Below are 23452 nucleotides of genomic sequence, written 5' to 3' on the forward strand. Positions count from 1 at the left end.
TCTCTCTCTCTCTTAGATGAACTTGATCAGTATGGTCGTCGTAACACGGTTGAAATTTTAAGCATACCTAAACGATTGAATGTGGATGTTTATGAAATTGTTAAGCCTGTAGGTCGAGTATAAAATGTGAGATCAAGAATGAATCGATTGATGCATGTCGTAGGTTGAAGAGGCAATTGCATCAAGTTTCAGGTGCCATTGTAGTGAAGTTTATACACCGTAGTGTTAAGAATGAAGTCATTCAAAAACTCAAAGTTAAAAAGGGATTTAAATGGATCTCATCTCGGATTCTCTGAGTATTAGTCGGTGTATATAAACCACAGTTCGACATCCCTACGAAGAAAGGTGCTTGGTCAAGCTCGAAAATTAAGAAGGTGAAAAATTATGCTTTTTTTATGGGTAGATCATGGAGGTAACATTAAACTCTGAAAAGGAGAGGGTGATTAGCAGGTGTTCAATCTAAAAACCCTTGACGATGTGAATGGATTAAACGAGACTGTGTAACTTTTGTGTTTTGAGAACAATGATTTTTAATACAATTAATATTAACTACCAGAATGTGAGAGGGTTAAACACTAATATTTCGGAGTTTTACTTTAATAATAGTGAATCAGAATACGATATTCTGTTGATTATGGAAACTTTTTTCACAATCTCATGTTGCTAACAGTGAACTGTTTAGTAGGGATTTTAATGTGTATGGAAAGAATCGTGGAGGTACAAAGAAAGGAGGAGGGGCATTAATAGCTGTTAAAGGTTCTATAGTATCAAGACAAATAACGTTAGATTTTGGTGATGCTGAAGCAGTTTGTGTAAAAATTGTATTTAATGGTCACAGTTATGTAATAATGGCAGTATATTTTCCACCTGCAACCAAATTGGAAGCATATTTGGACTTCCATAGATTGTTTGAAGTTCATATGGACCTTTTAAATTTAGAGCTTATTATTGCTGGTGACTGTAATTTGCCATTAATTACTGGTGAGCAAAATAATCTTGAAACTTTGAACCTGCATTTATCTGGGTTTATGTCACTCTATCAGTTGCACTTTTTCAATAATATTCTTAATGCAAATGGAAATACACTTCATCTTAATATTACGAATGTTAACACATTAACAGTATATAGAGATGAGTGACCCTTAATTAAGGAGGATAATTATCATCCTGAAATTTAGTCGCGGTACTATTAAACACAGATCGTAGCCATGTTTCACAACTACCTGAACAACCTAAGCAGTTATTTGACTTTAGAAGAACTAATTTCTTTAAATGTTTGAGCAAATGTATTGGTCTAGGATTGTAGAGTTTACAGATGCTGACCAGTCTGTTGAGTATTTTTATGCTCCGGTACACTCTGTTTTTTGTGAAACTTTATTACTGAAAAATTTTCACGCAAAGAAAAAATATCCTCCATGGTTTTCTAATAATAATAATAATAATAATAATAATAATAATAATAGTTCCGAAGTATCTGTGGAACAGCAGAGGTGAAAGAAGGTGCTGGGGTGAATGGGTCTAACTACAAAGCAGAGATATGAATTAAAATTTCATTAAAGTATATATTTTCGGAAATAGCAAAACTTAACAATTTTCACATAGAATTTCAAAATTTAACAAATAACAAGAAGTCAACAAATAACCGACAATCAGGTACAAGACAAGGAAAAGCCAAGATTTAGAGACCATTTAAGGATATGGACTTCAAGCCCCAAGTTTTACAATTTCTGAGCTCTCAGCTCACAAACACATATTTACCAAAGAGCAGAAAACCCCTAATAACATGGAGCACTTGCTCCCGCCGAGCAATGTTAAGCCTCCTAGAGGCACATATCCAAATACTTAAAAGAGCTGACCCGCTCTCAGTTTTCGATGCCTATTAAAGGCAATACCAGGCTTTACACTAAATTGCCTTCAAAGCACACTTACACGAAATGAAACGGGGGTATCTAGTACCCAGCCTACTGGGCCTTAGTAGAAAAATAATAGGTTAAGTAAATGGCCCAAAATGCAAAAATGAATGTAGGCGTGAATTTGCATCCTACATGAAACTTCTTAAAACCTAAGAGGCACTAGGCCGATAAAACGGGCTATTCCCAAACTATGGAGGTGACTCTTATACTGAATACATTTAACACATGAAGGAAGAGTAGAAAATCGGTTACGAAAACGTAGTCACCTCAAATCAAAATGAAGGGGATCTCGAGAGGGTAAAGCACTCTATCCCCGATTTACACTTAAAGATATATGAAGTTTTTACATAAACTGGAAGAAATTTACATGTTTATAGAGATAGGTTACATGGTAAAGGTTTCGAACCTTCCCCGCGAGTTAAACTGCTGAGCTAGCAAGAAATAAAGATGTTAAGCGGTCATTACCTTACTGCAGAATTGCTGCCTGAAGAAAGAGGCGCTTCCCGCCTCCTGCTACACGTCCATACACTAAGCCAAATGATGATGTGGCCGAGAAACAAGAAAAACAGCAGTTTTATACCCTCGGGGAAGATTTGAGACCTTTCATGAATAATTAAGACACACCCACAGGCGTTTATTGGTCACAGTACACAGTTACACACAAAATCGAAGGGGAAAGACACGAGTGTTCAAAAATTAATTACAGAAATAATTGATTGGCTAACTTCAAAACTGGCGGAAAGAAAAGATTGATTTTGCCAACCCACAAATGAAAGAACGAAATTTAGTAATAAGAAAACTTATGACTACAAAATATCTTCAAGAAAGTTCCCTCACTTCACACTAGGGTGCATGATCATGGTTTTTTAGTAGAGACATCTATGACACAATGTCCAAACTTCTTGATAAATAGTAAACAAAAACACGACGAAATTAACACAGTGACATCTTCAGAACAAAAGTTTAAGTAGGTCCAGTTTTAAGATCACAGGTTCTCCTGTAGAGGAGTACTTTAAGGCGGAAAATTCAAATGTGCGGCGTAGAGGTGTACCAGCCGGTACAACAATAATAATAATAATATTGTTATTGGCATTACTTCCCACTAACTACTGTTTTTCTAAAGACATAATAAATAAATAAATAAATAAATAAATAAATAGTAAATAAATGATCATAAATAAATAAATACATAAATAATTAAATAAATACATTGAAACTGAAGGAAATCCATAGAAAGCTAGAGAAATATTCAGAGTATAGTATGGTAATATTTAACCAGTTAAGGAGAGTAACAAAATATATGATCATTAAAGCGTAAAAGAATTATATTTCTAGACTTGAAGAGAATATCAAAAGTGATGTTAATCAGTTCTGGAGCTATGTGAAATGCAAAAGAAATACCAAGAAAGATCTGCAACAGGGCATGAATTTAACAATATCTTACCTAATAATAACAAAATTATAGCTGATGGCTTTGCAACCTTTTTTGGATCGGTATATTCGAAACCTCCACCAACCTGTGATATTCCTGATTCATCTGATGTATACTTTAATTATCTGTTATGTTTAGAATTCGTGGATGAAAAGGAATATATGTTAGCTATTAAAAAATTAAAACCTAAACGGTCGTGGTGTTGATGGAATACCGCCGTTCATACTGAAAGCATGTTCGAATGTGTTGGATTTCCCCTTACAAGCCATATATAACATTGTGGTAAAATGCAAACCTTTCCAAAAGTATGGTAGATAGCGAAATTTAACTTATCCACACAGACGCACACGAAATGCTGTCAGTTGGTACAATTTATTTTATTCACATATATTCACAAATGAACACACACATAACCTTGATCACAGTATCAAAACACTTCACTTCGAGAATATCAACAAATAATACCAATATAATGGTCCGTTATTGGACATTATAAATTTTCCAGCTAACTCATTCTTGGTTGCCTGCGTTTCGCCCTCGTGTGCTAAGTTAGGCTCATCAGTTGGGACTTAGCACACCACCCAAGACGCAAGGCTAGTGCATACCGTGGAGGCCACTGCATAGGCTACTTGAAGCCACCAGCAGTGCCAATGCACTATGAGAGCTATGTCTCATTTCCAAAATTTGATGCCTGCCTGGCCATCAGATAATACAGATGTTGATTCCCAAAGGGAATTTAAAATATTTGTCCCGAATGAGTAAATTTATAATACCAATATAATGGTCCGTTATTGGACATTATAAATTTTCCAGCTAACTCATGAGCCTAACTTAGCACACGAGGGCGAAACGCAGGCAACCAAGAATGAGTTAGCTGGAAAATTTATAATGTCCAATAACGGACCATTATATTGGTATTATAAATTTACTCATTCGGGACAAATATTTTAAATTCCCTTTGGGAATCAACATCTGTAATATCAACAAAGCCGCTATCTTGACAAATGAATATCGCTGCACATGGAGATTACAACTTTGAAACACAGATGAAAACAGTTGACTGCTTACAAGCATGTCGCACATGTGGCCCCAAGCATAACCTTGCTACATCATAACTCCAATAACCTTTAACTTTGAAACAATAACTCGTTCAACAACTCGCTTAACACCGTCAAGATCGTCTCCTTATATATGTGCCTGATCAGGCTTCTAGAAAGCTACATTACAAGAAAGACTACCTTCGTGAAAATTGTAGAGTGCGTAGTAGATAGATTGTAATGTACAGAATATTCTCAATCATTCTCGTACCTATACCAATCTGGAATTTACAGTGTGTTTCATATTTATTATGAATTACAATTTATATACACAGGTAAGAATGCATTATACTATTAATTTACAGGTATTTACATTAAGGGAACTGATAAAAATGTCTATGTACAACACATGTTTCATGACATAACCTCACACACAATATGATCATTCCCCTTGGGTCGGTTTACGGAGATCGCTATAGAGATAAAAAACTGGTGGCCATTACCTGGGCTGATCTTCTGCCTGCCGAAGAATGAGGAACCCCGCCTCCTCTCTTAATACACACACTCAGAAGTTTGACGATCCGTAAGACAAGTTAGCTCGAAAAAGCTACAGCTTTTATATATCCGAGGTGAAGCTTCTAGAAGGCTCTGGACTAAATCCGGACACACCCTCTCATTTTTATTGGTGGATAAAATAGGTACAAGAAACGTTTGATTGGCTGAAAAATAAATACAGAAAATTTGCGAATGGCCAGGCTCCACAGCTGGCGGTGTGAGTAAGAAAAGTGTTGCAAACCTAGAAATAATGAAAGTCTCTTCAGTTGAGAAAACCTATAAACACAAAATTTCTTCAATCTCTAATTATTCCACTTTGCACCAGAGTGCGTGACCTCAGCTTTTTAGTAGACACATCTATGGAGAAAAGTGCAAAGTTCCTGTGATACACAAAACAAAACCAAGAAATCCAGTTAGTATACGAAACTTTAAAATTACATATTACTCTGTCATTTAGTAGTGACATCTTCTGATCAATGTCCCAACTTCATGCACTAGCTGTTTCCAGATTTGTTCGATAGGTAGCGTTCCTTACGGTGCTTCTTTTAAATGTGCGGGGTTGGGGTGTACCTCCCGGTACAGAAACAATGGGCCGATTGCAGATACGATGACTGGTTTTAAGCCTTACACAACGTCTACCTAAACAGAGTCTAAATTGAGCATGATCTTCCATTGTATAAACAATGTTCAGCCGATGTTTAACTAGACATCGTTTAAAGTTTCAATATTGGTTTGAAAATGGAGATGGAAGTATCTTTCATGCAACTCTTTGCTTGTTGCAATCAATGAAATTTTTCCTACACATTAATCAAATATGGCTAAGTATGAACATAACTTGCCCAGAGATAAGAGTATTTCTTTCGGTTTAAATTAAATCTCGTAATATTATCGACACTAAAGCGACATGCCACTGTACAGGGAAGTGTAGCTTTGATTATAGTGTTGTTACAGTGAGTGTAATCTACTTATAAATATGGTAGCTTCAACAAAGGGAAGAAGAAGCAATAGTGAGATCGTAGGTTCGAAACGAATTATCGGCAGCACTGAAGATTGTTTTCCGTAGTTGCTGTATTTTTACACCAGGCAAATACTAGGGCTGTTATTATGGCCACGGCTCTTCTTCTCCAGTCCTCCTCTTTAAACAGTAATCACCACCATCACCGCCACTTGCCTTTTCTTATCTGATAGTTGCCGAAGACTTATACGATTATATAAAAAAAAAAAAAAAAAACACATACAACCTACTTTTTAGTTTTCACTATTATGTGTGTTTACTTGGCAGTAAATACTGTATAAGTGAATCACTCCCAGTTGATGTATGTGACAGCCCTCTTGACGATTGAGATAAGTAATTCTGACATATATGTAGTTGAATTGAGCTATAATTCCGTGGAAATCACCCCATGTATATAATAAAATATATCGGTTGCCAAGAATTGCATTCAAGTTGACAGTTACGGGACTGTCCCTTTGTCATTCTCAAGAAACAGGTCTCTTGAAAAGCAAAACCTTATTTTAAGATCTATCTCTCCATACATGTCAAATGAATTGCTGTGATTTAGCAGTGGGTGACCCACAGAAAGGCCGTCGGATTAACCTTTCTTGCCGGAATCGTCTGAACATGATAATACAAATTACATGTTTCATGGTATATAACCTCTGATTATGATTCACTCCTCTCATTTGTGGTTGAACAGTGCTCTCGGCAGTGTTTAAACATGACCGGTTGAACATCGGTTTTAGTGTCTGAGTGATAACGACTCTGAAATGCAGCAGCCTTACTTAGGCAAGATTTAACCGTAGACATCGTCTAAACACCGTTTCTACAATCAGCCCAATGGGTGATATGAATAAAAATGAGATGTAACTCGGAGACAAGTCTTGAAGAAGGATTGAGACGGAAGTCACTTGCGAGACAGAGCTCGTCATGTATATGAATGAAGTTTGTTTCTCGCTAACGAGACTTGTCTCCTTCCGCTTGAGGCGAGTCTCGCACACTGGTTCTGGTATCTGTCAGCTGACGAGTGAATTAACAATGAGAGAGCTACGAAGAGTGGTTTTGTTGGAAAAGATGAAAGTGTTAGATTTAAAAGCGAAAAAGATTGAAAAGCGACAGTGTGTTCTCGATAAAACAGAACAACTCATTTCAGTGCAAAAACAGATTTTGCAACTGAAAATGGAAAATAATTTAAAAGGAAAGGGAGAAAAAGAGCAGAACAAACAAGTACAACCGAAATGGAACGCCCACCGATATTTTTTTCATTTAGAATAGATCTTGACAGACTTTTCTTCTTCTTCAGTTATGTTTCACTTTGGAGCCTATTCTACCTATCAATATTCAGTAATCACTAGTTCTTATCTCACTTCTTTCTAGGCTTACATAAATGTAGTGGCTCGTACACTTAGTATACTTGAACCCCAGCTTGGGAACGACTGATTTAAGGTTTCTTTTCTTGTAAGTTTCCTTCAAGATATTGTTTAAGAAGTTACATTGTATTTATCATCACATTTAGGATCCATATACAAATGCAGAATTTTCTGCGGTCATTGAAAGTCATTGAAATAATAACATTAAGTTATTTACATTAAGTTAGTTACATGTAACATTGAAAGTCATTCAAACACTTTTTAAACACGCTTTGTACTTCATTCTTCACGAATATGAGGAGTTTATTGATCATACCTGTGCATAGCTAGGGGTGTTTCTGCATATAATGTACTTTTTCTACAATTTGTTTTACGTCGCACCGACATAGATAGGTCTTATGGCGACGATGGGATAGGTTTAGGAGTGGGATGGAAGCGACCGTGGCCTTAAGGTACAGTCCCAGCATTTGCCTGGTGTGAAAATGGGAAACCACGGAAAACGATATTCAGGGTTCCCCACAGTGGGGCTTGAATCCACTACCTCCCGGATGTAAGCCCACAGCCGCACGCCCCTAACCACACGCCCAACTCACCCGGTATATAATATACAACCAATACCTATATACTGTTGCATAAACTGTCTGAATTTCAAACTTTCAAAACATAGAAATAATACAAAATGCTATCCATATTCATTAACGAATATAACTAACAAGGGAGTTGTTTGCTTTGGACTGGACAAATTGCAATGAAACTTAGTAACATGCTGAGCTATAGACATCCGGAACTCAGTGGTGATCAGTTCTGCCGTGAAATAACATTTTCGTACCGGTATTTATTGACAGTAAATTTTTGCTCCAGTTGTACATGGAACGTGGTGTGTAGATGGCAGCGATTTCAATGAAACGTGGTAGGATGATCAATTAAGACATTAGAACATCGCTGCATGATTGACGTTGTTATATAGGTTACCCGCAGTGTGACAAAATGAATCACTCTCAACAAGAATCTGTAAGTTTAAGGGTATTTATAGCATGCAAGTTTATATACAAATGACGAGGATTTCATATTACATATTTTAGCTTCAATTGTAAACGATAAAGAAGTATTAAAAGCCTAATATTTTGAAATATTCATATCCTGTGCATGTTAGTAAAATGGGTTTGACGAGCAAGACATTCTGTTCATGTTGTCAAAATCTAATTTTTACTCTATAGCGCACTGTTTAATGTAACTTTGAAATAGAACTATCAGTGCATTTTTAGAGTGCATACGCGAGGTCAATACAGCTGCAAACCACCCAGCTGTTCTTTAGCAATTAATTATAACAATGTCGTTGATTTTATGACAAAGTGAATATCAGCAATAAATTTAAGACAGGTAGATTGACAATTCATGGAAGTTTCTTCGAAATCTGTCTGATCCAAACCAAATGCTTCACTCGTAGTATTTGGCGTAAGTGAGATTTTGGTGCGATGGTTGAGAAAGAGCAGCACTCATAGAGGCAGCAAATCATTGGCCGAATAACGTCATTATGCGAATCTGTTGAAATGTGAAATGTCGTATGGCTTTTAGTGCCGGGATATCCCAGGACGGGTTCGGCTCGCCAGTTGCAGGTCTTTTTATTTGACTCCAGTAGGCGACCTGCGCATCGTGATGAGGATGAAATGATGATGAATACAACACATACACCCAGCCCCCGTGCCGTAGGAATTAACCGATTAAGGTTAAAATCCCCGACCCGGCCGGGAATCGAACCCGGGACCCTCTGAACCGAAGGCCAGTACGCTGACCGTTCAGCCAACGAGTCGGACTGCGAATCTGTTAAATGTTGTGAATCCAGTTACAGCATATTTTTTCAAGGGCACGAGCCGCCGTTTGAAACTTTTAAATAAACTTAGAAACAGTGTAATCGAAAAAGGCATGGGCAGGGAATTTTAAACATAAATGGGATAGCTTACACCAGGATCAAAGATACTCGCACATTCGTTCAATACTATTTGGCCAACATGTGATAGAGAGCGATAATTTTCAGACTTGAAAAAATATCCTTCCAGATATCAAAATGTGAATAATAATAATAATAATAATAATAATAATAATAATAATAATAATAATATGTAATAATTTCGTGTGGCTATTTCTAGCCTGGTACAGCCCTTGTAAGGCAGACCCTCCGACGAGGATAGGTGTCATCTGTCGTGTGCCGTGTTATTGTAGTGGAGGATAGTGTTGTGTGTGAGTTGCAGGAATGTTGAGGATTTAAGGCTAAAATCTCTGACCCGACAGCGAATCGAACCCGGGGGCCCCCGGAACCGAAAAGTACCATGCTGACCATTCAGCTAAGGAACAGGACAAAGTGAATAATGGAAGCCTTGAATAATTGTAGGTCATATCTTAAACATAGCTATGTTTTGTTTCGGCCTTTTCCGTGATTGTGAATTCAATTCATTCATAAAATGTTAGTCGTATTTTGTGAATAGGAAAAATGTTAACGTACAGAAAAAATCACAAATGTAGAATAGATTAAGAATAATTAAATTAATTTAATAATTACTAAGAAAATTATCAGAATTGTATGTTGCACGGTTTTGCATATTTCTGGTTTGATTTTGAACATCTTAGACTTCATGATGCATGTAAATCCTATCGCAAATGGCTATCATCGTCATCATCTTTATCATTATTGTTATATGAATATCTCGTGTATTGGCTCCAGAAAATGTGCTAACCATTCCACATTTTCTTTCCGGTAACGGTAGAGATCTTTATAATCATGTTCGAGAGAATTTCTTCGTGCTTTATACATTTTTCTTCTCCGTTGTAAAACCATCATAAACTCCGCCATCATGTTTTCAGCCTGATTCTATCGGCTTTAGTCACCTTCTGGGCTGTCTCAAGAAATTCCGAGACCAGTCTCCATTCAGAGAGACTAAACTCCAGTTTATTCATATACATTTGGAGATGTGTCTCTGGGAGAATCCGCTAACGAGCTGTGTCTCAAGGAGCAAAGGTCACTGCTGAGACATCGCTTTTTTATTCATATACATTTGAGACATGTCTTAATATTTATGAGACAAGAGATACGTCTCCGGTTTATTCATATCACCCAATATGTTCGGTATCATCTGCCCACTAGAATTAGGTTTTCCTAGTTTTTATTGTATGCTGATGATGTCAAACTTTATTGAGAGATTAAAAATATTGATGATATGTTGAAATTCCAATATGATTTGGATTACTTCTACACATGGAGTATTGAAAACTATTTGCAACTTAATAAAAATAAATGCTGCTTCCTTCAGATTTCAAATAAGTAAAATACATTGAATTATAAATATGAAATTAATAATGAAGAACTCAAAATTGTTCATTCTGTTTCTGACTTAGGCGCAATTGTTACAAGAAATTTATATTTCAAGGAGCATATTAATAAAATGGTTAATGATTCCTATAAGAAATTGGGTTTTATAATTAGAAATTCAAGAGATTTCACTAACATATATGCACTCACCTTATTGTTCAATAGTATTGTCCGATCAAAACTTTAGTATTCATGTATAGTTTGGTCCCCATGTTATAAATCTAATTAAAATCAAGTTGAAAGAGTGCAGAAACGCTTTTTAAGATATATTTATTATAAGAAATACAAGGTACTCTCGTTTAGAAATTGTTTCGTATGGATTTTTGTTGAATGAATTTAAATATGTATTGCTGGCTAGTAGGCGTGTAATAGCTCAACAAATTTATCTCTATAAGATTGTTAATGAATTAATGGACAATAATAGCTTGCTTCACGAGTTATGCTTTAATGTTAGAAAAGGAAATTGAAGATTTCGGCTATTGTTTATAACTCCAGCCTTCAAAACTGTATTTTTTGAGAACTCTCAGTTTATCAATATGTGTGAAACATACTGTAACATGTTGGCGGGGTAAATAAATGAGTACAGAACGTGGTAGCAACCTATTTCTAAGATTTATTAACTTAGCACTACAATTAGAGATTTACACTTACACAGACGATAGCCGAGATTACAACTTACGCAAGTACACTCATACGGTTCCCGCTCTCGCTCTTAGTTTCTCATGTGTCATCTACAATGACACACACACACACACAGAGTCATCGATTATGTACACTACACTCACTCAGCCACTCAGTCACACTCGCTAGCACTGTCACAGTCCACAGCCTATACGTCAGTCTCGCAGGTCGGAATAGTATCCGCTGTTCACTCTATCCGTCGAACACCGTTCGCAGTCTACACACGTCGTCACCCAGTGTACCCTTCATCGCCGCTCCAGAACACCCAACGTTCTTCTCTAGCAGCCGGCCACAAGTGACTCTCTCTCTCACACACACACACACACACACACACACACACACACACACACACACACACACACACACACACACGGCGTCAGGGGAACAGGAACGAGTCCTTGGCTCCAACAGGCAGACACTCCATCAGGCTGCACTCTTCCCGGGCCATCACTGACTGCTCTCCAGTGAACTCAATCTCGCTCTCACTCACTCTTACTCACTAACTCCGTCTCTCACTGACTGACTCTCACTGACTGACTCTCACTGACTGATCCTCGCTGACTGACCGACTGCAGGTTAAGTAACTGCTCTTATATACCTGCGCCAGCCCTTCTGGAATAGTCTGGATGTTCGACAGATCCAGGAACCTCGCGAAATAGAAGACTCCAGATTAATCTTCTAGTCATTTCCGTACTCCTCTGCTGCGGGACCACGGGCGGAGGCGAAAGTGGCTGGCCTAGCACTAAAGTGCTGCACGTGATTGGTGCGGCTGAAGTAAGGTGGTGGGCCGAATACGGTGTTGAGGTGGGCCCGTAGCAAGTTGGCGGACACTATAACCAGTATATTGCCCCCTCCTTAAGGCTGCTCGTCCCGAGCTGCTCCACGATACGCTGCAGTACAGTTTGTTCGGTTGACCACCACCTTCCCATGGGGGATCTGCTGGGACCAGTCGACGGTGTACTCGTTCCCGTTAATAACGATCAGCAAGTCTTCGCGTGGCGGTCAGAACTTCGGTGGTTTTCCTTTCGTCCACACCCACGTCCACCTTCAGGGCTTGAGCGCCTTCGTAGTCTTCTGGTGTGATGCCCGGGACTGGTTTGCTCGTCACAGATTTAGCCCTGCTGAATTTCCTTTTCTTCTGGGGTGCGGAATTTGATGTTCGTACCGGCACACAGCTTCGTGCCGGAACAAGTGTCCTGGTCAGGTGGCATCCTCGTTCGTTGGTCATCGGCTCATCTTCCATTGGTGCTCCGTCTTCTAGTAGGGGTCCCTTCAGCCGTGCCGTTGCAGTCACTGCCTCTGTCTCACGGGCCATCGTCAGAGCCTGTTCGTAGCTCTCTTTCCTGCCGATCGTCCTCCCTGGATGGATCTCAGCGCCCCGTAGTTTATCACAGTCATCAGCTGCCTCGAGCTTGGTGTCACCTCGGGGTAACTCTTCCACAATCATGTCGCCTAGTCGCTCGACTTCGGCGTCAATTATCCGCGGCGTTAATATCGGTGCGCTGAGTCCTCTCCAGCAGCTGGACTCGGTAGGTGGCTCTCGGTTGCTGGACACTGCAGCGCACGTCCAGCACTCCCACAACCTCCTCGTAGGTAGAACTTGGCTGGGGGCTGCGTTGTACTGTCATCTTCTGTACATGTAGTCTGGCGATTGGATATTCGGCACTCTTCTTGGATGTTTCGAAATACAGTTTCAATACCATTTTCTCCCATTTGAAATTCAAATACAAAACCCTGGTTAGGTAATTTGTTTCAGATTTTCTATAAGTATGTTAATATAATAATCACCCTGACTTGTAAATTATGTCAGGCTGGTTAAGATATAATGATATAAGCAAAGGGTCATGATCTGTGAAACCCACACCAACAAGGCTGTTCATACATATCTCTTGAAAATTTTACAATAATATTATCCAAGCTTGCATTCAAAGCGTAGGCGGACAGGTGTTTCTCCGGGTACTCTAGTTTTTGCTGTCATCTTTCATTCCAGCAACACACTCCAATATCATTTTATTTTATCTGTCATTCATTAACCATTGTCCCAGAGGAGTGTGACAGACTTTGGTAGCCTGCACAGTTCCTATCCTCGCCGCTAGATAGTAGTGGCTTCATTCATTCCATTCCTGACCCGGTCGAATGACTGGAAACCTGCTGTGGATTTTCATTTTCACTATCCAAGCATGCATTATTACGTATAGGTAGCTTGATTGTACAAGTTGAATTTAGAGTTCTTACTAGGTTCAGAAAATTTGTGGAAATCTGGCCATGTGAATTTGCCACCTCTTATTCAAATCCCCACATGCAGGAACTTTTGTCTTAAACTTTGTTTTTTTTTTCCATTAATAATTGAAAATTCTTAGAAATATGTATCTGCGTTTGGAGGTCTATACAAACAAACAATTATCAAATTCTGATCAACCAGCTTCACACAACTAAGTTTTCCCTCTAATTTCACACAATATTGACTTAAAGCATTCTTTACAAATATAAAACACACTCTAAAACCTCACCTGCCCCGTTGTACGTATTATTCTTACAAAATATATCTGCAACAGTATATTCATGGGGCAATCAAAATTTTATCTTGGCTAGGAATTTCATGTGTATCCTTGACTTTTTAATATCAATGATTACAAAATAAACAAAAATGTTGAAACAATATTTGAGGTGGAATGTAAGGACCATAGGAGTTTTTACTGTTCAGCCCACTGTGACATGCAGTATACTATATCAGTGTTGTCCCTGACTCTTTTGTGTTAGCTGGTTATCGCTTTTGCTACCAATTATATCTTATTTTCTCTGGCTCCATGGCTAAATGGTTAGCATTCTAGTCCACAGGGTTACGGGTTCGATTCCTGGCTGATTCAGGGATTTTAACTTCCTTCTGTTAATTTCTATGGTTTGGGGCTGGGTGTTTATGCCGTCTTCAGCATTAGAATTCATTTTAGATAGGGCCCCATCCCTACAGATGTGCAGGTTGCCTATACGGCATTATTATTATTATTATTATTATTATTATTATTATTATTATTATTGTTAAAAGACTTCACTAAAAACAGCTTTGGCAAATCCGCCCATCTGTTCTACTGGACCAATTTGCTTTTTTTCTATTTTATTCTTCCGGAATTACCTGCTGGTGAATCATGGGATATTGATAGGTCTGTAAGTTCAGCCAACTAGAGTAATCATAAAATCAAATCAGTAAATTGATCACTCCAATAATTGCAGGCGAAGGCTTACCCTAACCTGCAATGCTTTCTGTAGTTGGCGGTTGCTAAGCGACTAACACTTTCATTAATATTCTGATAAGAGATTTTCATCCTTAGTAATGTGATAGTATGCAGCTATGTTTGATTACTACCTGCCAAGCTGGAGAATATATGCTTTCTTTGATGATGGAAGGATACTATTCTCTGCTATATACTCTTTGATTCTCTGACCTTCCCCGGCTTTTCAATATACTCAACAGATGGCAGAACGTTCCTAATCATCTGCAAGCTGCTAAGAAAAAACATATACGTGCGCTCAGATGGGAACCTATGAAGTCAACTAGCCGTATGTATGACGATTTATAAAACACAGACAAACGCTCGAAGAAGGTGGGTAGTTTACTTACCCGAACCAGCATTGTCACGGCCTATTGTATGTTGCACTATCTCAGGCAAGATCATTCGAAAATGTTAAGATCCGGATATGGCTGAATGGTCGAAGCACGGAGAATATTAAATGGAAAGAAGTGTTATAAACTAAATAACGAATGAATCAGTCATTATGTACCGGTATTAAATGTTCATAAACTATTGGATAGGGCAGGCAAAACAATATGAGTACCACAGGGATATCAAAATGAGTTATCTAACCTATTTATAAGGAATGTTGCTGAGCAGTACGGGTCCTCTATTTTATTATTATTATTATTAAAATTATTGTTGTTATATTTTTAAACCCTAATTTTATCATGTAATTTCATTTTGCTGTTTGTTATAAGAGCCAAAATTTACGGGGTGTATTTAAATTATATTGACAAAAAAAATCAGGGTTGCTCTTCGTGTTATATAAAATAGAATGGCGCATCAGATTGACGGAGAAAATTTTTCTTTTCAAGAAAATGGAGTTACGTTTTTACTTCTGGGCACGCCATTCAAATTGATGAATTCACTGTAATTGCTGTGCTAGAGCACAGACCACGGCCCACTGCTGGAGGGTGAAGTTTACGATAGAGATAATGCAAATGCACAAGTTTCTTTGTTTGACTCTTATCTCTTACAGGCAATATCCACAGTTTGTTTATTAAGCATCAGTAAATGCACAGACAGTACAAGAACACAAAGTAATTAAGACACATTTGTCAGTCAAGGGATGCACCCTATCATTTCTCTTTTTGGTCTGTTGGTATCAGTAAACGTTCTTTATTATTTAACATCTGCAAAGATGCATCTCTGCTGCTGCACGATCGTGCATTCCTTTACTCACAGTATTGTAAAAGGAATGAAATACTGAATGAAAGAAACAATACATCCAGTGGTTTGATTACAATAAATCTTCAATATTTCTCCTTCTGCTCTCATCTTTACATAGCATGAAAAGTAAATGGGAGTTAAATTGACCAAGCGTGGAGTTCATTTAACTGGCTCACCACAGCCTACCCATTTAAGTACTGCGTGACCTAACAAGCGAAATGTGGTGGGGTGCCACTAAGATACAGCCACATTTGCTGCCGAATACTCAGGGGAACATCTTTTAATAATCTAGGCAGTGATTCTACTGAGAAACATTAGCATTTCTCACGATTCAGGAGAGGTGAATTACATACAGCCCAGAAGTAAATAGTTGCTAATGTCCCCTATTTGCCGGACAGGCTGAACTGGTACACGAGAGTTCCAGAGGTGGACCGTTTGTGGACTTGCTTTGCTTATTTTAGGGACAGTTTAAGGAACTAGGACTGACGGCAATGGAAAAAACACACAAATGAAAACAATAAGGCTTGACATTTATCATAAATAGCACTTCTTTTTTTAAACAAAATGAAACAGAATATTTAACAAATTCTTGATGTTTGAATTCTTATCTCTTCTCATATGATAGTTTGAACAATTCTGACTATCTGCTCCTTCGACACTGAAGTATGATTTACACTGAAAGGTAAATAAAATCAAAATTAGCCTCATCTGGCTTGTTGTAAACAAAATAGTTTGATGATGAACCTCATCCTGACATTCCTGAATTAATTCATTTAACGAACGGGCTATTGTAATACAATATTTTCAATTCAATGGAATGATCAGATTTGATAACTCGTAATGTTCGACAGCCGGTAGCACATGATTGAATATTGGCAATCACTTTTGAAAGAAGTAATAGGATATAAACAATATTGATCACATAAAAATTCAGGAATTTGCCATTCAGAAGAAATAGACAACAATTATCACCCCATTAATCAGGTTAAATATCATTGTCATCGGCCATGTGGTCTGTGAGTAGCGATAAATTATTTTTATCCCTAAATCTCATTAATATTATTCTCCATGTGCTCAAAATTTGCAGAACGCATGGTAACCCAAGACACAGGCTTCTCCAGAATAAATCCATGAATTAATCTCGCAGGATTTTGCCATATTGCAGACCCTTATTTCAGCAATAGAGCACACATGAAATATATCACAAGAACAGTAAACATTATTGTACCAGGCGGTACACCTCCGTGCCGCTAATTCAAACTTTGCGCCAGTTGAAACTCCTCTACTGGAGGAAGCCTGAACTCTAACAACCATGTTAATTCTAAAGGTTATCAGAAGATGTCGCTATCTGTAAATTTTGAAGAGTTCTGAACTGTGTCTTTTTCGATTTATTTTTGTTTTCTCTGTAGTGAGAAGTGTAAACATTCTCTTCTAGATGGCACTACTGAAGAAATACAACGGTGCACCCTAGTGCGAAGTGAAAGAACTTTTTTTAAAAAAGAATTTTAGTATGCATAAGTTTGTTCTTTGTTAAATTTCTTTCAGTCATTGTTTAGGTTGGCTGTATAACCCTTCTCTTTCCGCCAGTTTTGAATTCGACCAATGAGTAATTTTTGTAATTAATTTTCCACCAATCCTAGATGTCTTCTTCAGTTTTGACTTGTAATGTTTTGGCCGTCCAATAAAATGCTTGTGGGAGGGTGTTATCATTCATGAAGGTCTCGAATGTTCTGTGAGGGTATATAAACTGCTGATTTTCGGGTCTCTGCGCCACTTCAGTAACATCTATCATTGTGTAAATTATGTAGCAGGGGGCGGGAAGCGCCTCTTTCGTCGGGCAGCAGTTCATCAATAAGGTAATGCCCTTTTAATAACTTATTTTCTTGCTAGCTCAGCAGTTTAACTCTCGGGGCAGGTTCGAAGCCTTTACCATGTAACTTTCCTCTAACATGTAAAAGACACTTGGTAAAAATTCTATCTCTTTAAACTACATATTGGGATAGAGAGTGCTTAACCCTCTCAAGCTCCCACTCCTATTGCTTTGAGGTGAACTTATTTTCTCAACCGTTTCTTCCCTTCCTAATGTAATATAATTTTTTTATATAAGTCACCTCTGTAGTATGGGATTAGCCCTTGCAAAAGCGGCCTAGAGCCAAATAGTTTCTAATAAAGTATATTCGGAGTGCAAGTTACGCCTCCACTCAAGTTGGTATTTTGGAGGCCATGTAATTGTCCTATTTCTTTATTGAGTAGGCCTCAGTAGGTTGGGTATTTTTACCCCTGTTTTCATGTGCTCGGAGGTCAGCTTGAGGGTGGAGTTTGGTGGGGCCTTTGATAGGCTGGAACTTTTAGAGTGGGTTGCTCTTCCCAAAAAATTTGTTTCTGCGTGCCTCGAGGAGGCTTTACTGTCTAATTGGGAGCAAGAGCTCCTGGGCATGATTGGGGTCTTCTGCCCCTTTGTTGAATCTTGTATATGTGTCAAGTTGGGCTTATAGCTCAAGACTTGTGTGTCTGGCTCTCGGAGCCCAAATCCTGTAACCACTGTAATTGTACATTCTCGATTTGTTGCTAGGCTACTAAGTACCTGTTATATTTGTTATTTCTTGATCTTAAAAAGAATAAAATATATATATATATAAAACCTTGCTAGATTTTAAATTAACTTTCATTTCGTAGATTGAGACCTATTCATCCCAGCACCTTCTTTCACCTCTGCTGATTCACCAAACCACGGTAACAATTATTATTACTCAAGACCATTAATCTTTCATTTAACTGGGTATAAAATTATCATTATTATCAGAGGTGATTATTAGTTCTGCTGTAAGTCTGAATTTAACATTGCATTAGATGACACTATCCTACCTAAGTTCACAGAAATGCATAAGAAGGGAAACGCATTGAAATTTTGTCAAATAAGACTTAACGAAATTCTGTCCCACACGAGTTCACAAATCAAAGATTGTTTAAATTACCTTTGATCGGAAGGGTCCATTATTTTTAAATAGGTTTAGGTATGTGCAAGGATCAGAATGAATCTCAGAAGACACTGCATGGCTAACTAAACTAATAGAGACCAAATAACATTCATACACACAGTAACTATACTACCATGACACTGTGAGAATGAAACAGGAAAATATTGCAATCTTGAACTACTCTAATAGAAATACTGATTTAAATGAAAAGGCTCACATTACGTCTACAAAGGTGGACTGTAAAATGTTACAAAAAATGTACTTAAATTTTTTATATAACTCGATCTCTCCAGGTGATTCGAAACTGGTCGCATGTTGCAGGTCGTCCTCGTCGTTCTCTCCCTCATGTTAGAATGTGCCTACATTTAGCACAGCATGACAACAGCAAAGTCCATTTTCTCAGGTGAATTGCTTGCTCCTCTTGTAAATTGATGAAACATCCTGATGTGGCTGATTATGGTGATTTGTACTCTTCTCTCTTGAAGCCCCGAAGGTAGCTGAAACTGACAGTCTTAGAAAAATTGTCAAGTCTAACCACGCTTGATGAACACACTTAACTTCGAGGTTCTCAAAGTCTGCAGCAGTATGGAGTCAAACAATAAAGAGAGTTTTAATGCATTTCGTTCGGGTTTATATTCCTTCAGCTAAGGAGGTGTGGCTCTGTCCTGACTCTTAATTGGTTGTCATTACGTTCGTTGATTTGCTGTAATTGTTTCTAGAAATTACTGGTGCTCCAAGTGAACTCTGACATGCACTCGTATGCGGAAGTGACCATGAAAAATTCCCAGTCGACCGCGTGACATAACGTGTCGTCGATTGCTGGCTGGAAAAATCAATACTTTGGCCTTGCCCAAAACCTGCCAAACCACTTTTTTAAATGAGAACAGGGCTACTCATGAATAAAACTTGACACTACACTTCTAATAAAAGAATGATATTGGCAATTAAAAATACCTAATAAAATGCTGATTATAGGCCAAATTTGAAGGGGACACTAACTATACCGGCCCAAATATTGACACTAAACCGATGCTGAAATGTGCGCCTGTCACACGAGGGTTTTCTTCCGCCCTCCTTCATGCCATCTCCTGCCAATGGTCCCACAGGTTGAAGGATGAGGTTGGTGGCGATTAGGGTGCTGGACGCCATAAATCAGTGCAGTTTCTCTCCTGTTGTCATTTGCTGTGCCATAGGCTAGGTGCATATCAGGTATTTCTTCATTGATGTACTGAAATGGAGTCATTCTCTCCCAAATTATACCACAACCTGAATAGCCAATATGGGCAGAACAAACTGTATACTGCCTATTGGGGCTGGGAAGCAATTGCGCTAAATGAAGGAGAAACTTGTGCGTTCGCACTGACACTGAGTTTCATCTCTGTCTCTGTGATACACCCCACTTCTCCTCCTTTCCCCGAAGCACAGTGGCAGGCAGCGGTTTGCGCTCTAGCACAGCAAATATGGCAAGTTCATTAATTGAATCGTACGCCCGTAAGTAACATAGTAACCTCATTTTCTCAAAAAGAAAAGTTAAATCCTCCAATCTGATTGCGCTTTTGTTCTTTATTTAATACAAAGAGCATCCCTGTTTATTTTGCCAGTGTAATTTAGATACTCCCTGTAGAAACAAATAGAAAGATGTAAGATAGGGAAAGTTAACAGAGATCATAACTTGGTACAGTTTGTCAGTATGTTTTTTAAATAAATTGATAATGACAAGTCAGATATTGATTCTTTTACTCTGGTGATACCTTCCAGAGTGGTTGGTGACATAGATGTTAGGCCCCTTTTACAACAACAACAGCAGCAGCAGCAGCAGCAACTACCATTATCATAATTATCAACACCTATCAAATGTGTAAATCATTGTTTGCATGGCAATATCTACCATTTCTGTTGCCAAAATTCTTTGTTGAAATGTTTTAATACCAAGATGAACGTAGAAGTTACCAGAAGAATGATGAATGAATTGGACTAACCTCCTAATCCTGACCTCTCCTCATGCTCAAAGCATGCAACCAGAGAAGATGTATTTGCCAAAATATTTAGGGTGAGTTGGCAATTAACTTTTTATTTATTTCATTTATTTATTTGATTATTATTTTGTTAATTATTTAATTTTTTTATTATTTTTAAGTTTGTGTAATTGAATATTCCATTGTCTGTTAACTGTTAGCTTTTAATTCTTATGTTTTGTACCAGACTGGCCAGCCTTATACAAATCCTGATGGCTCCATCTATAGATATGATCCGGCCAATCCACCCAAGATATCAGAGGATAACAGTGGGAGCAGTTTAAGTTCAACCAACTCTGTGATTCAGTCCAGTACCACAGTAGAGGCTGAGCATAGTAATAAAAAAGGTAAGAGGTGACATGAATTATGTAATCCTGATGAACTCTTCTTATTTTTAATGGTTTGAAGGTGTTTAATATGGACAAGTCTTTCATTAAACTTACTCATTTCCATTTGGTATAGTCAGCACTGGAATGACACCTGTATGTTCACGTTAGTACTGCTTCCATATTACATTTTACACATATTACACATACTTACCTTCCACAAAACCAAGACCTAAATGCACCGAGCTTGATAGCTGCAGTCGCTTATGTGCGGCTAGTATCCAGTAATCGGGAGATAGTAGGTTCGAACCCCACTGTTGGCAGCCCTGAAGATGGTTTTCCGTGGTTTCCCATTTTCACATCATGCAAATGCTGGGCCTGTACCTTAATTAAGGCCACGGCCACTTCCTTCCCATTCCTAGGCCTTTCCTATCCCATCGTTGCCATAAGACCTATCTGTGTCGGTGCGACTTGAAGCAAAAAAAAAAAAAAAAAAAAAAAAAAAAAAAAAAAAAAAAAGAGAGACTTAAATGAGCTCTCTGCAAAGAGTTAAAATGCATGCTGATGGTGCTGTGATAAATCTAGACTACAAACAGGGTGAAGCGGGACTTCCAGCCAAAAATTATCATAAGATGTGGCCTTTAATGAGTAAGACAATAAGTCACATTATCATAGGGTTGAATCACACTTCTTCGAAATATACCAAGATTCTTCATTATTGCAGACTTTATTAAAATCTCCGAGTATGGTAGCATTGGTAGTAGGTATGGACAAGTTAATGGTTTGTAGTTCTCTCAGATTAAAAAAAATAAAATCGATACCTTTCATGCACTGAGGATGATGCCACTTCTCTATAGTGGGGGTGAGGAAGGAAGTAGACTCTGAGCTTATTCATTCACAAATGGTCACTCTTTCAGACAACATTTTAGAATGAGTTATGGTAAGACTACAGCCAGCGGGTTGAGTTGTTCAGACAGTAAAAACGCTAGCCTTCCGAGAGCCCAAGTTGGCGGGTTCAATCCCAGCTCTGTCCAGTGGGTGTATTTACCAGCAATAAAAGCTTAGACTACATCAGCATCTCTAAAATGGAGTAATGTTATTGTTACTGTGTTTTTGTGGTGCACAGAGTTGAAAGAAGGTGCATGCATGAATGGGTCTATCTACTACAATCAAAAAATTAATTAAAAGCTTTAAAATTAAAGTTGTATTTCTTTTCTCCTCTTTTTTTTCTCAAATTCAAAATATTAACAAAACAAGTCACTCAGCAACGGAACAAGATTTCAGGTACAGTATTTTAAATACAAAGTAGGAGAAATCAGAAAATCAACAAAATTTGTCAGTTAATCCTCTGAGCTTGAAACTCCCGATTTTACAAATTTTACTTGAGCATCACTCTCAAGAGTCAAGGAGACAGGTCTTCCACGTTCCTTTACTGAGTTCTAATAAGACTTCTACAAAAAATAGAAAGAGCGTCTATGCTCTATGAATATCTCGGAGACTACGCTCCAAAGCTTATACCTCTACTGCCTTCTCATGGCAACCTTCAACAACCGGAGCATATTTGCTCACGATAATTTAAACTTTCAGGCCTCTCAAGGCACAACCTACATTTTAAAATGCAAACAGAATTCACTGACATAAACTCTCAATATTTTAATCACTTAACAGAAATAACTAAGTTTTATAGGAGTATCGAATACTCATTCTACTGGGCCTTTGTGGGAAGGAAAAAACAGGTTAAATTTACTGGCCCAAAAATCAAAATGATGTGGAGGCAGACTCTTGCACTCCTTAAAACTGACACTTAGAAGTTTAAAACCCTAGTTGGGTTTACTGCCCGACGTTACAGAGGCTAATTCTATACTACTGAGGTAATAATAATAATCGTATGGCCTCGGCTACCGTGTGCAGACATTTCTATTTGACGCCATCTGGCTGTCTGCTCATCAGTTTCGACGTTCCGTTCTACTCTAGACCCCCACTAGATGGCAGACTGAGTAAACCGAAACTCTCTTGGGCGTCTATGGCTGAGATTTATTGAATTTTGTCGGGTAAACACCAAATGTGTCACCAGAGATCTTTTACATGCCGACATCGTACGACATGGAGTGTCGAATGGACTTTTTTCCGCCCTTCAAAAATCCGACTACATCTGCCGGGTTTGAACCCGCTATCTTGGGATCCTGAGGCCGACACTCTACCGCTGATCCACAGAGGCAGCTTACTACTGAGGTGACTAGATAGAGAAGATTTAAGTTACAAAGCTACAGACGGAAAACGGTTACAAAACATAGTCGCCTCAAATTCAAGTTGATGGGGAACTC

General features: G+C 38.2%; 1 protein-coding gene across 7 annotated transcripts in view; it reads left to right on the top strand.

The window, feature by feature from the left end:
* The window catches only part of enc (encore), a 1357661-nt gene that overhangs the window by 808009 nt on the left and 526200 nt on the right, over positions 1-23452 (top strand). For 6 of the 7 annotated variants that reach the window (XM_067147181.2, XM_067147182.2, XM_067147183.2 and 3 more), the window contains one exon: positions 20990-21149. The exons of the other annotated variant lie outside the window; for it this stretch is intronic. In XM_067147181.2, coding sequence (XP_067003282.2) covers positions 20990-21149 — 160 coding nt within the window. The remainder of the gene's footprint in view (positions 1-20989; positions 21150-23452) is intronic. 7 annotated transcript variants of the gene reach the window in all.

This window comes from Anabrus simplex, chromosome 5 (genome assembly GCF_040414725.1).
Source record: "Anabrus simplex isolate iqAnaSimp1 chromosome 5, ASM4041472v1, whole genome shotgun sequence".
NCBI classification, from domain to species: Eukaryota; Metazoa; Arthropoda; class Insecta; order Orthoptera; family Tettigoniidae; genus Anabrus; species Anabrus simplex.